General features: G+C 52.5%; 1 protein-coding gene across 1 annotated transcript in view; it reads left to right on the forward strand.

Moving 5' to 3' along the window:
- Positions 1-11919, forward strand: part of DYSF (dysferlin) — a 206061-nt gene extending 194142 nt beyond the window's left edge. Inside the window, 5 exon segments of the mRNA XM_090281506.1 lie at positions 2650-2749; positions 4047-4225; positions 5944-6053; positions 7341-7488; positions 11645-11919. Coding sequence (XP_090137632.1) covers positions 2650-2749; positions 4047-4225; positions 5944-6053; positions 7341-7488; positions 11645-11683 — 576 coding nt within the window. The 3' untranslated portion in view covers positions 11684-11919.
- Positions 11920-12423: the final 504 nt, after the last annotated feature.

The raw sequence follows: 12423 nt of genomic DNA on the forward strand, positions 1-12423 counted from the left end.
TCCACGAGAGGCGGGACAACTCCTTCGCTGTGACAAGTGGAGGTGTCAGGAAGGAGTTGCAGGAAGCAGAGGCTTCTATATTTTCTACAAAGTGGGAGGGAGGTTATCTCCTGGCACTGTGGCAGGTGACTGGAGACAAATGAAAAATGCTGGAGGCAGCTGTTATGCTGAGTGAGGAAGAGAGAAGGGGAGTGAGAGAGGGAGAAAGAGAGGGGGAGAGGGGAGAGAGCAAAGTCACTGCTGGTATAGAGAAGGGTTAACTGAGGGCCCAGTTGGGGTTGGTAGTTAAGAATTAGAGGTGGCTGCATTCTGGCAAAGATGGGGCTTCATCTCTGAATTGCAGGTGCCCTGGAACGGGAGGAGAGCATTGGGCCGACCCCCCCCCCCGCCCGCCCCCCAACGCAATGTGGGAAGGGCAGAGCCTGGGCTAGCCATGAGAGGACAGGAGGCAGTGGGGACTGCAGGGTGGGGAGGAGAAAGATGAGTCCCGAGTCCAGAAGGGGTGCTTAGGAGTAGGGAGGGCTTGAGAGACCCGGAATTCAGTGCAGTGCCAGGCTCCCAGAGTGCATGGCTGGAGGCAGGGGTGGAGGAACTTGAAGAGGAACTTGAGAAACAGAGTCCACAGGGTTCTGAAGTCAACCAGGAGAGTTGGGGGGAACTGGCTTGACCCAGGCATAGCAGTGGTCCCTCTGTGGGAAAAGGGGCCCTGAGAGGCAAGAGGAGCTGTGCACGTAGCGGGGCACCAGCGAGCTGGTCTGGGCAAAAGGACTTAGTCTGGAGGTGGGTTTGTGCGGGGGTGCTGTGCTGCCTCTGGGCTCCTGGGTCGTGCCGCAGAGCCAGCCCTCTGCCGAGGGGTTCAGGGCCTCTGGCAGGCAGGCCCTCCAGGGACCCCATTAACCAGACGAGACTGTCGTAAAGTACAAGGTCTCCTTTCATCTGACTGCTTTGAACCACCACTTGTTGCCCTGGCTGGCTCCCCACCTGGAGCCCAGCACACCCACTGGGGCCTGTCTGCTCGTCAGGCACCCACCCTGCAAATAAACAGCTAGTAAAAGGGCCCAGACCGGGAGCATAATGAGCGCCTGGGACCTGGGGGGCCATTCCCCAGGCTGGAGCCCCAGCCCAGCTGCTCCCACCAGGGGCCGTTTGAACCTCTGGCTCATTACTGAGCCCATAAACCAGGCCGGCCCAAGGAAGGGAGGCTGCTGGCGGCCTGTGCATGCGCGCCTGTGGTGCTGGCCATAAAAGCCCCGCCAGAGGACGGAGGCACCTGCAGGAGGGCTGGGGCCCGGAAAAGGGGGGTGGCACCAGACAGGGGCTGGGGGGGTGGGCAAAGGCCCAGCTGGGAACCTGAGACCCTTCACCAACTCAGGCTGCAGTCCAGACTGAGGCCGGATGCTTTGCAAGATGGCCATTCCGCACGGGCCATGGTTTTTGGTTCAGGAGCACTGTGGGTCTGCGTGACCCAGTTTGGCCGCCCAGCAGGCACCGCCCTAACTGGGCAGCAAGGCTGTGTGTACAGGGCAGCCAGGGCCAGACAAGCTCTGTGTGGTCAGCGGTGCTCCCTGACTCCCTGTGGGGTCTGTCCCTCCAAGGCTCGGTTAGGCCCCTGCTATGATCTGGCAATCAGGACCTTGTCCCCATTGTCTGAGGGCTGGTCAGAATATTTCCTGGGCTTGCTACCCTCTCAGGGGAAGCTGCAGTGAGAGGACCCCCGGGGAACAAGTGTGAGCAGGAAAGCCCAGTGACAGTTCTCTGGGTTGAGTGTAGCTGGGCGCAGGGTGAACCCCAGCTTCGGCATGCGCAGTCCCCATCCTGCAGTGGCTCCATCGACCTCTGTGGGAAGGGGCCCAGGACGGCACTGAGGGAGGCAGGATGGGGAGAGCAGGAGGATGGTGAACTTTCGAGCACCAGAGGCTTTTGACAAGTTCTTGGAGGTGAAGGTGGGTGAGTCGGCATGGTGAGGGAGGAGCTGGGATCGCTGCCCCCCCCTCCCCCCCCAGTGTCAGCTCCTTTCAGCAGTGTGTCAGAGGGATCCTTCTGGTGACAGCCAAGGTGGGGGTGGGGGCCCTCAGGTTCCCAGCCATTCCAGCCTGTTCCCAGTATCACAAGGGCTGAGCAGGATTGAGAGCAGGGAACAGGACTCTGAAACCTGACTTCCCGGGTGTGAACCCTGGCTTGCCACTCCCCAGGGGTATGACTCCCAGGTTATTTGCTCTGGTTTCCCCAGCTGTGAGGATAATGTGGCCCTTATAGGTTATTGGATGGATAAGTGAGTTCATAGTGGTAGGGGATGTAAGAAGGGCAATATTAATATTATTATTACTAGCTATCAGATTTTGGGCCAGCTCTTAACTTCTCCAAGCCTCTGTTTCATCTTCTGCAAAAAAGGAATGAGAATGTTGCATCTTGGAATTGGGAGGATGAAAGGAGCCACATATGTGAAGGGATCCTGCATGGTTCCCTGTGAACCTTGAGCACTGCTCTCTGGGGTCTTATCGGTCTGCCCACCAGGACCTGGCTCTGTCTAGTCCCTAGGGGCTGTCCCACTCTGCTGCCTCCTCCAGGCAACCTTCCAGGCTGGACAGGACCACTGCTTCTCTCTAATCTCTCTTTCCTGCTTCCTTCCCTGCTCCTTCTCTGGACCAGGATGCTTTCTGGAGGCTGGACAAGACTGAGAGCAAAATCCCAGCACGAGTGATATTCCAGATCTGGGACAACGACAAGTTCTCCTTTGACGACTTTCTGGGTGAGCACTGCTTCTGGTCTGCACCGTTCTGCACATTGGGGGCTGCCCTAGGACCCCCAGTATGTGTGTGTGCCACTCTTGGCTGGCTGGCAAAAGGTGCAACCCTACTTTCTGCCCTCGGGGAGCTCAGAGTCCCTGGTCGCTGGTGCTGAGTGAGACCTGAGACTCAGAGTAGTGCCAGAGTGGTTGGCAGGGTGGGTCTGTCAGCAGAGGTGGCATTGAACACTGGGCCATGTTGGAAGGGGGTTTCTCAGATAGGTAAGGAAGAGAGGGAAACACAGGTTGAAGGCAGTGCAGGTGTACGCTGGCCATCACTGGCTGTTTGGCCACAGGTTTGAAGGGATGCCTCCCACCCCTCCCCACCCCATCCTTCAGCCTAGATGCAGACTGAGCCCAGCAAGTGAGGGGTTCAAGACACTCTCACCCTTGTGCCGAGTGATGACCGAATGAATGAACCCGGCTCCAACCCCCAAACCCCAGACAGGATTCTGGTGGGGCAGAGGTGTGCAGAAACCGTAGCTGGGGAGCAGGGAGCACTGGGCTGACGGATGTGCTCTCGCAGGGGTGAGAAGTGGGGCAAAGAGCACAGCCTTGTATGGGGCCAGCAGGCTGGACTCTACCAGCCCCATTGCAACTATAAGCATTAACCAGGAAAATGTGGTCCATTCATTCAATGGTGTATTACTCAACCATAGAAAGAAATGACATTCTGACACATGCTATACCACATGGATGAACCTTGAAAGCATGCTAAGTGAAAGAAGCCAGACTACAAACAGACACATATTGTATGATTCCATTTAAATGGAATGTCAATAATAGACAAATGTAATGGACAGAAAGTAGGCTCATGGTTGCCAGGGTAGGGAGGAGGGGGAAATGGAGAATGACTGCTAATGGGTATGGTGTTTCTTTTAGAGGTGATGAATTTTAAATTAAAATGACAAACTTTGTGTCATATAGATTCTACTACAATAAAAACAATTAAAAATTAATGGATGATAGATGTAGATAATGGGTGAATGAATGGATTTGTGCATAGTAGGATGAATAAACAGTGGGAAGCTCTCTTAAGGTGGATCAATAAGGGTACATTAATGGGCACATGTAGATCAATGGGAAGCTATATAGAGGGAATAAGAGGGCAGGGATAGGGAGCTGGAGATTGAGGGTTTTGACTCATGGCTAAGCCCATGGATGGAGGCTGAGGAGCGGGCAGTGAATTTTTGTGGGACCCGCCCAGCCCCAGGGTGGGCCTCTGCTGCCAGTGACTGGGAAACCCTTCTCTCTGCCACAGGCTCCCTGCAGCTGGATCTCAACCGCATGCCCAAGCCCGTCAAGACAGCCGAGAAGTGCTCCCTGGACATGCTGGATGACACTTTCCACCCGGAGTGGTTTGTGTCCCTTTTTGAACAGAAAACAGTGAAGGGATGGTGGCCCTGTGTGGCAGAGGAGGGTGAGAAGAAGATACTGGCGGTAAGTCTGCTCCCCACAATGCAGTGGAGGCATGGAGCTGCTCTTCTGTAGGAATCACTGGGCACATGTGTGCTGTTCTCCTCCTCTCTCACCCACCCTCTCTCAGTGTCCATGGCACCAGCTCACTCCCCTTTCCAGTTCCCAGCCTTCTTCTCCTTGAGGCTCGCCTACCAGGGAAGCCTGTTTCAATCTAAAATACCCTTATCTCCCTCTGACCCTGTTTTCTCCCTCTGATGCCATTTGTACTCTTGCTAAGTGGCCTTCATCGAGACCTGTGTGCTGCGGTCCCCTCTGGCCTGGGCCTCTTGTAGAGGACAGGGATCATGCCTCTGTCATTGGAGCAGGACTGCTCTTGTATTACTGCTCTTGACCAGAGGTCTGCTCCGGGGTGCGATGGGATTGTGAACTGTCCTTCCTCTGCAGAAGAAGTGAATTCCTGACATTTATTTAAAAACAGCAGGCAGTCAGCCAGCCCCTAAAGTGGCCCTTGAAATGAAATAGCCTTGTTGTATAAGGAATTACAACAATTAACAAGAAATAATACCGCAACAGAAAAATGAGCAAAGGGCATGAATAAATAATATACATGAGAAGTACAATTGAACATCAAACATTGAAAAAGGTTTAGTCCCTCTAGTAATTAAATAAAGACATATTTTTAATGTGAAAACATTTTGCCTATTAAATTAGAATTTAAAAAATAGAAATGCTCATTGCTAGTGAAAATGCAGAGACAGGCTCCTCATTTATTTCTGCTGGGGGTACTAATGGTTTTACCATGTGTGGAATTAATTTGGTAACATACAGCAAGAGATTTAACAATATTTATGCCTTTGGCCTCTGTCATCCCACTTCTAAAAATCTCTCCTAAAGTAATAACCAGCTAAAATTTAAAAATTGGGTTTTGGGGTGTTTGTTGCAGCATTATTTATACTATTGGAGAGCTGGAAATGACCTAAATGAACCAAAATAAGTAGTTTATGAAACAAATTATGGTCAGCCATCCCATAGAATGTCTTACAGCCATTACAAAGCAAACTTTAAAGAATATATAATTATATAGAATATCTTTCTAAGTGAAAGGAGCAAACCATAGAACTATATATACACAGTGTGATATTTCATATACTTGCAGAGAAGAACAGCTCTGATGCATAAAAATGTTCACAGTGCTTGTCCCCATGTAGTGGAGGTATGCCTGATATTCTCCTTCCTTTATCCAGGCAGATCTTGGAGATATTGTGGGTTTGGTTCCAGACAACCGCAATATAATGAGACATACAAATTTTTTGATTTCCCAGTGCCTATAAAAATTATGTTTATACTATACCATACTTTGTTAAATATGCAATAGTACTATGTCTATTAAAAATGTACATGCCTTAATTGAGAAGTACTTTATTGCTAAAAAATACCATCATTTGAGCTTTTAGCAAGTCAGAATCTTTTTGCTAATGGGGGGGTCTAACCTTCAATTTGTAAAAAATGCAGCATGTGCAAAGTGCAGTAAGCAAAGCACGATAAAACAAGATATGCCTGTATATTTCTGTAGTTCATAAATGTTCAACAAGGAGCAGTTACTGCTTTTACGCACATCAACCAAATTATCATTTAAAAAATTAAATAAAGCGGCTCTCATAATTGTCCCAGTCTGGCTCCTCTCTAGGTCACTGGGCAAAGCCTTCTTGTCCCTGACCAGGTTCCCTCTGTCCACACAGGGCAAGCTGGAGATGACCTTGGAGATTGTAGCAGAGAGTGAGCATGAGGAGCGGCCTGCTGGCCAGGGCCGGGATGAGCCCAACATGAACCCCAAACTCGAGGACCCAAGGTCAGTGCCCAGCTTCTGGCCCCTGATGCCCAGGGGGGCAGGGAGGTCAAGGAGGCATCTGTTATATAGTCACACAGAGGTCACAAGGCCCTCGTGGCCCAGAGAGGGCCACACAGTGTTAGGGGGCAAGCAACAGACATCATTCCAGGAATGCTGGGCTCCTCAGCTGCTGTTTGTGTGCCAAGCAAGCTCTTGTCTAGCATGTACATGTTGTGTTATGGAACCTTCTCCACTGGGTTGTTACTATTGTCCACATTTTGCAGATGAGGAAACAATCTCAGCAAAGCTGGAATTCTCACACTTGGTCTCATTGGCTCTGGAGCCCGATCAAGGTCTTTCCCTTGACCAAGCTGCCTTCCATCACTCTCCTGTGATGTCAATGTGGCTTTCAGTCTTTCAGCCTTTGTTTTCCCATCTGTGAAATGCATGGACCGGTCCCTGTCTTCCCTACCTCATAGGCTCCAAAGTGGGTGTAGATGCCTTAAATGCGGTTACTGGGGCCTGAGAGACTGCTGCTGGGGGACGGGGCAGTGTCAGGGCTGCGTTTGCTGGGTGCTTCCCCGTGGCCTGTGCGGCTCTAGTCAAACTTAGCAGAGACAGTCCACTTCATCATGGTGCTGTCCCAAGTGCCACGGCGGCTGGCAGATCAGGGAGAGCCATCCTGGCCCAAGGATGTTGGGATCTAGGTGGAAAGACAAGACACGCTCAGGAGACCCAGCAGTGTGCAGTTAAAACAGCCATTGTCGAGACAAAAAATTCTGCATGCTCTCTGAGTTGTGAGGCTGAGCTAGAAGAAGGTTTTGATATTCTTGGTTGTGAGAGAAACTCAGCTGTCTGGGACCAGCCATGGCATCTAGGCAGGTGGCTTGGTTTCTCTGGGGCTCAGAGTTCATTGCTTACTTAATGTGACAGTCCTTGGGGTTCTGCCCAGCTCCCACATCTCTAGTCTGTGATTAAGTCTGGGTCAGGAAGGAAAGAGGGCAGCAGGGAAGGTGTCAGACAGGGTGGCAGAGGGCTGGGTCCCTCGGGGTAGGCCCCTGGGGGTATGTGGGGCTTATTGGCCCCAGAAGAGGAGGGAAGCCTGGGTGGGGCTCAAACCACAGCAAAGGCTTGGAAGAGACGGGAATGTAGATGCGAAGGGCTGAGTTTTGGTTCAGAGCCTGGGGGTCTTGAGGCTGGGCAGGTCCTGGGGGCTGACTGTGGAGGGCCAGGGTGGTTTGGGAGCAGGACTTGGAGAAAGCAGTCAGGGTAGGGCTGCCCTGCTGACCCCTGGGATCTTACTTCCAGGCGTCCTGATACCTCCTTCCTCTGGTTCACCTCCCCGTACAAGACTATGAAGTTCATCCTGTGGCGGCGGTTCCGATGCACCATCATCCTTTTCATCATTCTCTTCATCCTGCTGCTGTTCTTGGGCATCTTCGTGTATGCCTTCCCGGTGAGCAGGCCTAGGGTGGGGTGCAGGCCCTGTCTTGGAGGAGCTCCTGGTGTCATGTGGGGGCACAGCTCTTGACGTCCAGCAGTACCTAGTCTCATGGAGAGTCTGTCCTTGTCATCAAAGAGCCGCAGTCTGATGGAGAGAAGTAGCCTCTGTCCTTGCAGAGCCCATGGTCTGATGAGGGAGACAGACCTCCCACTCTGAGAAGTCCCCAGTCCAATAGGGAGACGAAGTCCCAGGCTTGGGGAGCTCTTTGTCTGATAGGGGAAACCGAACTTGATCTTGATGGGGAGATGTAGCTGTCCTCAGCAAGCCCCTAGACTGTGTAATCAAAGGGTTGGGCAGGGGTGAGTGGGGACCCCTCCTGAAGGAACACCTGGGACTGGGTCGGAAAGGAAGGTGTGGATGGCAGAACAGAGGAGAAGGTCCCTCTCTTTGTGAGGATGGCATCAGCTGAGGTCCAGAGAAAGGGAGAACCAGGGGCCAGGAGAGGGTCTCATTGTCCACCTGAGGACCAGGATAGAGCATGTCCTGCCTTCTGCAGCAGAGTAGGCAGAGGGGAAGGTGTGGGTGGACAGGAGGTGGCCTAGAAGTCTCTCACTTGGCACAATGCACATTGGGGGTCCCTTTCACCCGATAAGAAGCCAGCTGCTGCCCACCTCCACCCCCTTCCCCAGCCTGTGCCATGGCTCCTCGCCCAAAGTAGGAGGATGTGGGGCTCTATTGTCTGGGCTTCCCTGGTCCTCACAGCTCATCAGGGGAACCCTGAAGGCACTCCAGCACCTCCCCCACCCCCCAAGTATCTCTGGAACTTCAAACTTTGGAGGGACCATAGTGTTATAGGCTGATACTTGACTTTTGATATTCTTTAAAAATTTTTAAACTTTTCAAAATGAAAATTTTAAACTGATATGAAAGTAGAGAGAATGGCATAATCAATTCCATGTCACCCTGATCTGAGTGACAAAGAAGACACCCAGAGAGGGGAAGGGACTGGGCAGGGCTGCAGGGCAGTGTGTGCACAGCTCCTCGTGCAGGGCTCTGGCACTGTGTGGCCCAGTCCCAGTCAGACCAGGCTGGCGGCCAAGTACAGTGTGTCCGCAGCAGGCAGTCTGCTCTGGGGGTACTTGCCTATGCGCACGCTCCAGGAGGAGGAGCTCTCTCCCCTTTGGCTGCAAGCCCAAGCATCAGTAGATTTTTCATTTGTTAGAAATGCAGTTTAACGCTGTTGCATTGTAATATTGATATGATGCCACAGGAACTTAACTCTCATTTATATCAATTAGTCTATGGTAAAAATTGGTTCTGTTATATGTCGTTTCACTTAAAGTGGCGGAACCTATTTACAATGTTAAGTGAGGAGTTACTATATCAGCAGAGTGCACCTCCTATAGTTAAAAGCCCAGAGCCATTTCCTTCAGTCCCTAACATAAACTGTGGGGAACAGCAGAAGGGATTGTTTGGGCCATAAGTGACAAAGGAGGGTCTAGATCCAGGGTGGCCGATGTGTCTGGCTGCAGGCCAGGCCCTCTAAGCTGGCTGGAGCTGGAGCACCTTGCCGAAATATGTTCTGAGGCTCAGCAAGAAGAGTCATGGCTGATTGGGCAGATGTGGTTGTGCTCCAGGAGTATGCCCAGGGCGTGGGTCACTGCAGTGTGCACAGTTTGTAGGGTGTTCTGAAGCAAAGGAAGATGAAATTACAAATACAAGGCTAGATAATGGGCTGTGGAAAGGCATGTGCAAGTTTTGTGACCTGGAATATGAACTGCCCCAGGGGCTGGGATCTGGTGTCCACAAATCAGGCAGGCCCAGGGTGCCAAGTCAGGAAGCTGAGGTCCCACTTGCCCAGTATCCCTCAGGCTCACCTCCTCTCATTTTGAGTGCATCTGGCCATGTTTCCTTTAGGTGAAGACTATTCAGTCTGTGCAGTGTGTCAGAGGTGGGCAGATGTCGTGGGGAAGAAGGTGAAGGTGATGAGGCTCATGCCACTGGGGAGCTCAGTCCCCTGGGGGGATACAGTGAAGCCAGTGAAGGAGGGCAGACGGGGGTACAATCAAGTGCTCCATCATTAGGCTCAGGCCAGGGCAATTTAGGCAGAGGACAAACTGGTATAGACCCTTGCATTGTCCATCCTGGCCCTAGACCCTCCTTTGTCACTTATGGCCCAGACCAAGCAGTCCCCTCTGCTGTTCCCCCAGTCTATGTTAGGGACCAAAGGGGATGGCTTTGTGGTTTTAACTGCCTTCATCATAGAAGGTGCACTCTGCTGATATAGTAAGTGCTCACCCACCTTCATCAATAGGTTCAGCCACTTTAAGCAAAATGGCATATAACAGAACCAGTTTTACCATAGACTAATAGATATAAACAAGAGGTAAGTTCCTATGGCATCTCAGCAACATTATAACGGAATGACCTTGAACTGCATTTCTAGCAACCCAACGAGCAGCAGTGGCAGCAGCCCCAGGGAGCTAACTAGAAATGCAGAGTCCTGGGCTGACCACAGTCTGCTGAGGAGAACCTGCATTTGGGCACGCTCAGGTTGGAGGACTGCTGTCATGCAGGATGGAACTCAGTACTTGGAGTCAGGAGATGTTGGCTGGGCTCTGCCTCTGCCAGTGACTTCCTGTGTGACCTTGGCAAGGCCCTCCCATCCGCATAAGGACAGACAGCATTGGACTAGGTCAGCTTTTACCTGCTATCACTAGCACTGTGGTTAGGGAGCTCTCTCACACTCCTTGTGGGCTTCACATCAAGCCAGCCTCCTCCTGAAGAGCTAAGAGAACGGCAGGGGCAGGGCCAAAGTGACATAGCCACTGTCCTTTCTAGGCCTAGCTCCTGCGCCTGGTCAGCTGGGCCCTTCCCTGTGAGGCACACGGGCAGTAGACCAGGCCTTCAGGGTCTGGGGAAGGAGGCCCCGCTGCCTGGCTGTGAGAGAAAGAGAAGATTTCCAGTCACTTCCTGTCCCTGGTCCTTCTTTGTCCTGGGGGCAGCTGTAGCCCAGGCCCTGTGGTCAGGAGCAGAGGAGCCCTTTGACCGCTAGCTCCGGTCAGAGCCCTCCCTTGTCTCCTAGGCCCCCAATTCTGACCATCACCCACCTTTTGAATTCTTCTGTAAATTGTCGTCTTAAATATACCAACCCTGCCTTCCCTCTCCCAGATGGAGGTCAGGTCCTAGGTGAGAGGTCCAGGGCTGAAGGGGCAGCCTGGACCTGAGGCTGCGGACTGATGGTATTGGTGGCTTTTGCTACAACCTGGGCAAGTCCTGCTTCTCTCCAGCCAAGTTGCCCAATCATCTGTTTGGCCCCAAGACCTTCACCTGGCTTTTGGCCTCAGGGGAAGGGCAGAGGGCCTGGTAGAGAGGAGTCCAAGGTCAGGGCTGCTCCCCTTGAGTTGGTTTAATCTCCCATACTCTTGGAAATTCTCCCGGGAGGGAGACAGGGAAGGCAGCCTGTCTGATTCCTCCCAATGCTCCCCCCTGCCCCACCCAGGCAGCCGGGAGCAGGGCCAGTGTAGGGAGGCAGGAGGCGATCTGGCGGGAAGGCTTTGTTTCCAGAGTTGGCTTTCTCAGGCCGGCGCTGGGGAACATACTGTCCCAATTAGGAGCCCTGTGTTGTGTTGTTTGTGTTTTCATGGTTTGGGGGGGAGGAGCGGGGATGGGAGATTCCTTTCAATCCTATAGTAGCCAGGATCTTATCAGGGTTGACCCGTCCCAGGTGCTGGCCTGCGTCATGGCTCATCCCCATACACCCAGGCCCCCAACTCTTTCTCTTTGCTTTCTGGACAGGAGCATGGTGGCCTGTGAGCCCTGAGTCCATGTGGGTGGGGGGAGAATCATGGCCATGCCTTCAGGCCACCTGTCTGATAGAAGAGGCCAGGGTAGGCTCTGGTGGTCAGAATCCTCTTGGCAGCTGGTTGGGGCATGAGAGTGGGCCCTGGACTGATGAGCTGTGGCCTCCAAGTGGGAGGGTTCCAGGAAGATCTGGGCTTGTGTGATTGGCGGGAGCATCAGGAGGGTAGTGTTGAGCTGAGTGAGGTGAGGTGAGGTGAGGTGAAGGCAAGGTCTGGGCAGGTGGCTGAGTAGATGAGTCTCCTCTCCTCGCCCTGTCCCTCCCGGCAGCTGTCATCATGTGTCCCTGCCTCCTCCCTCCCTCTAGAACTATGCTGCCATGAAGCTGGTGAAACCCTTCAGCTGAGGACTCTCTGGCCCAGGACTGGCTGCTTCCTCTGCCCAGCTCAGCTGAGCTCCTCCAGACCTCCAGGCCTGACTGCCCTGCCGGGTGGGCAGACAGACAGGTGGACTGGCACATGCTCCAAGAGCTGGTAACGTCAAGCCCTGGGATCGCCGCTTTCATTATTTATTTCTACCCAAGTCTGACCCTTTTTGGATCAGCTCATGTGTATTTCAGTATAAAACAGTTGGAACCATAAAGCTGTGTTGGTGTATGTATCTCTTTAGTCTCCGAGTGCGGTGGGATTGTGTAGGGCATGTGTCTGGGTGGGTGGGAGTGAGGTGTGTGGCTCAGTGTTTTGAGTGGGAGTGAATACTTTGACAGTACTGGGTGGCGGTGGGGTGGGCTTTAAGGTTGATGTCTGGCTTACTTAAAAACCCAGGGTGCTGGCACTGGCTAGGTAGCTTAGTTGGTTAAAGCGTTGTCCTGATACAGCAAGGTTGTGGGTTCGATCGCTGGTCAGGGCACATATAAGAATCAACCAATGAATAAATAGTAAGTGGAACAAAAAAATCAATGTTTCTCTCTTTCTCACTCTCTGCCTCCTTCTCCCTTTCTCTCTCTCTCTAAAATCAATTAATATAAAAGACCCAGTGTGTTCTGTGTTCCCAGGACTTTACCCCTCCCCCTTTCCTCATGCGGGCACCTCCTCTCCTTTTCTGGGTGTCTTTTGCTTAGGTAGTAGTTACCTGTACCTTCCAGTT

Source organism: Furipterus horrens, unplaced genomic scaffold (genome assembly GCF_987537825.1).
Source record: "Furipterus horrens unplaced genomic scaffold, mFurHor1.1.pri manual_scaffold_6, whole genome shotgun sequence".
Classification (NCBI taxonomy): domain Eukaryota; kingdom Metazoa; phylum Chordata; class Mammalia; order Chiroptera; family Furipteridae; genus Furipterus; species Furipterus horrens.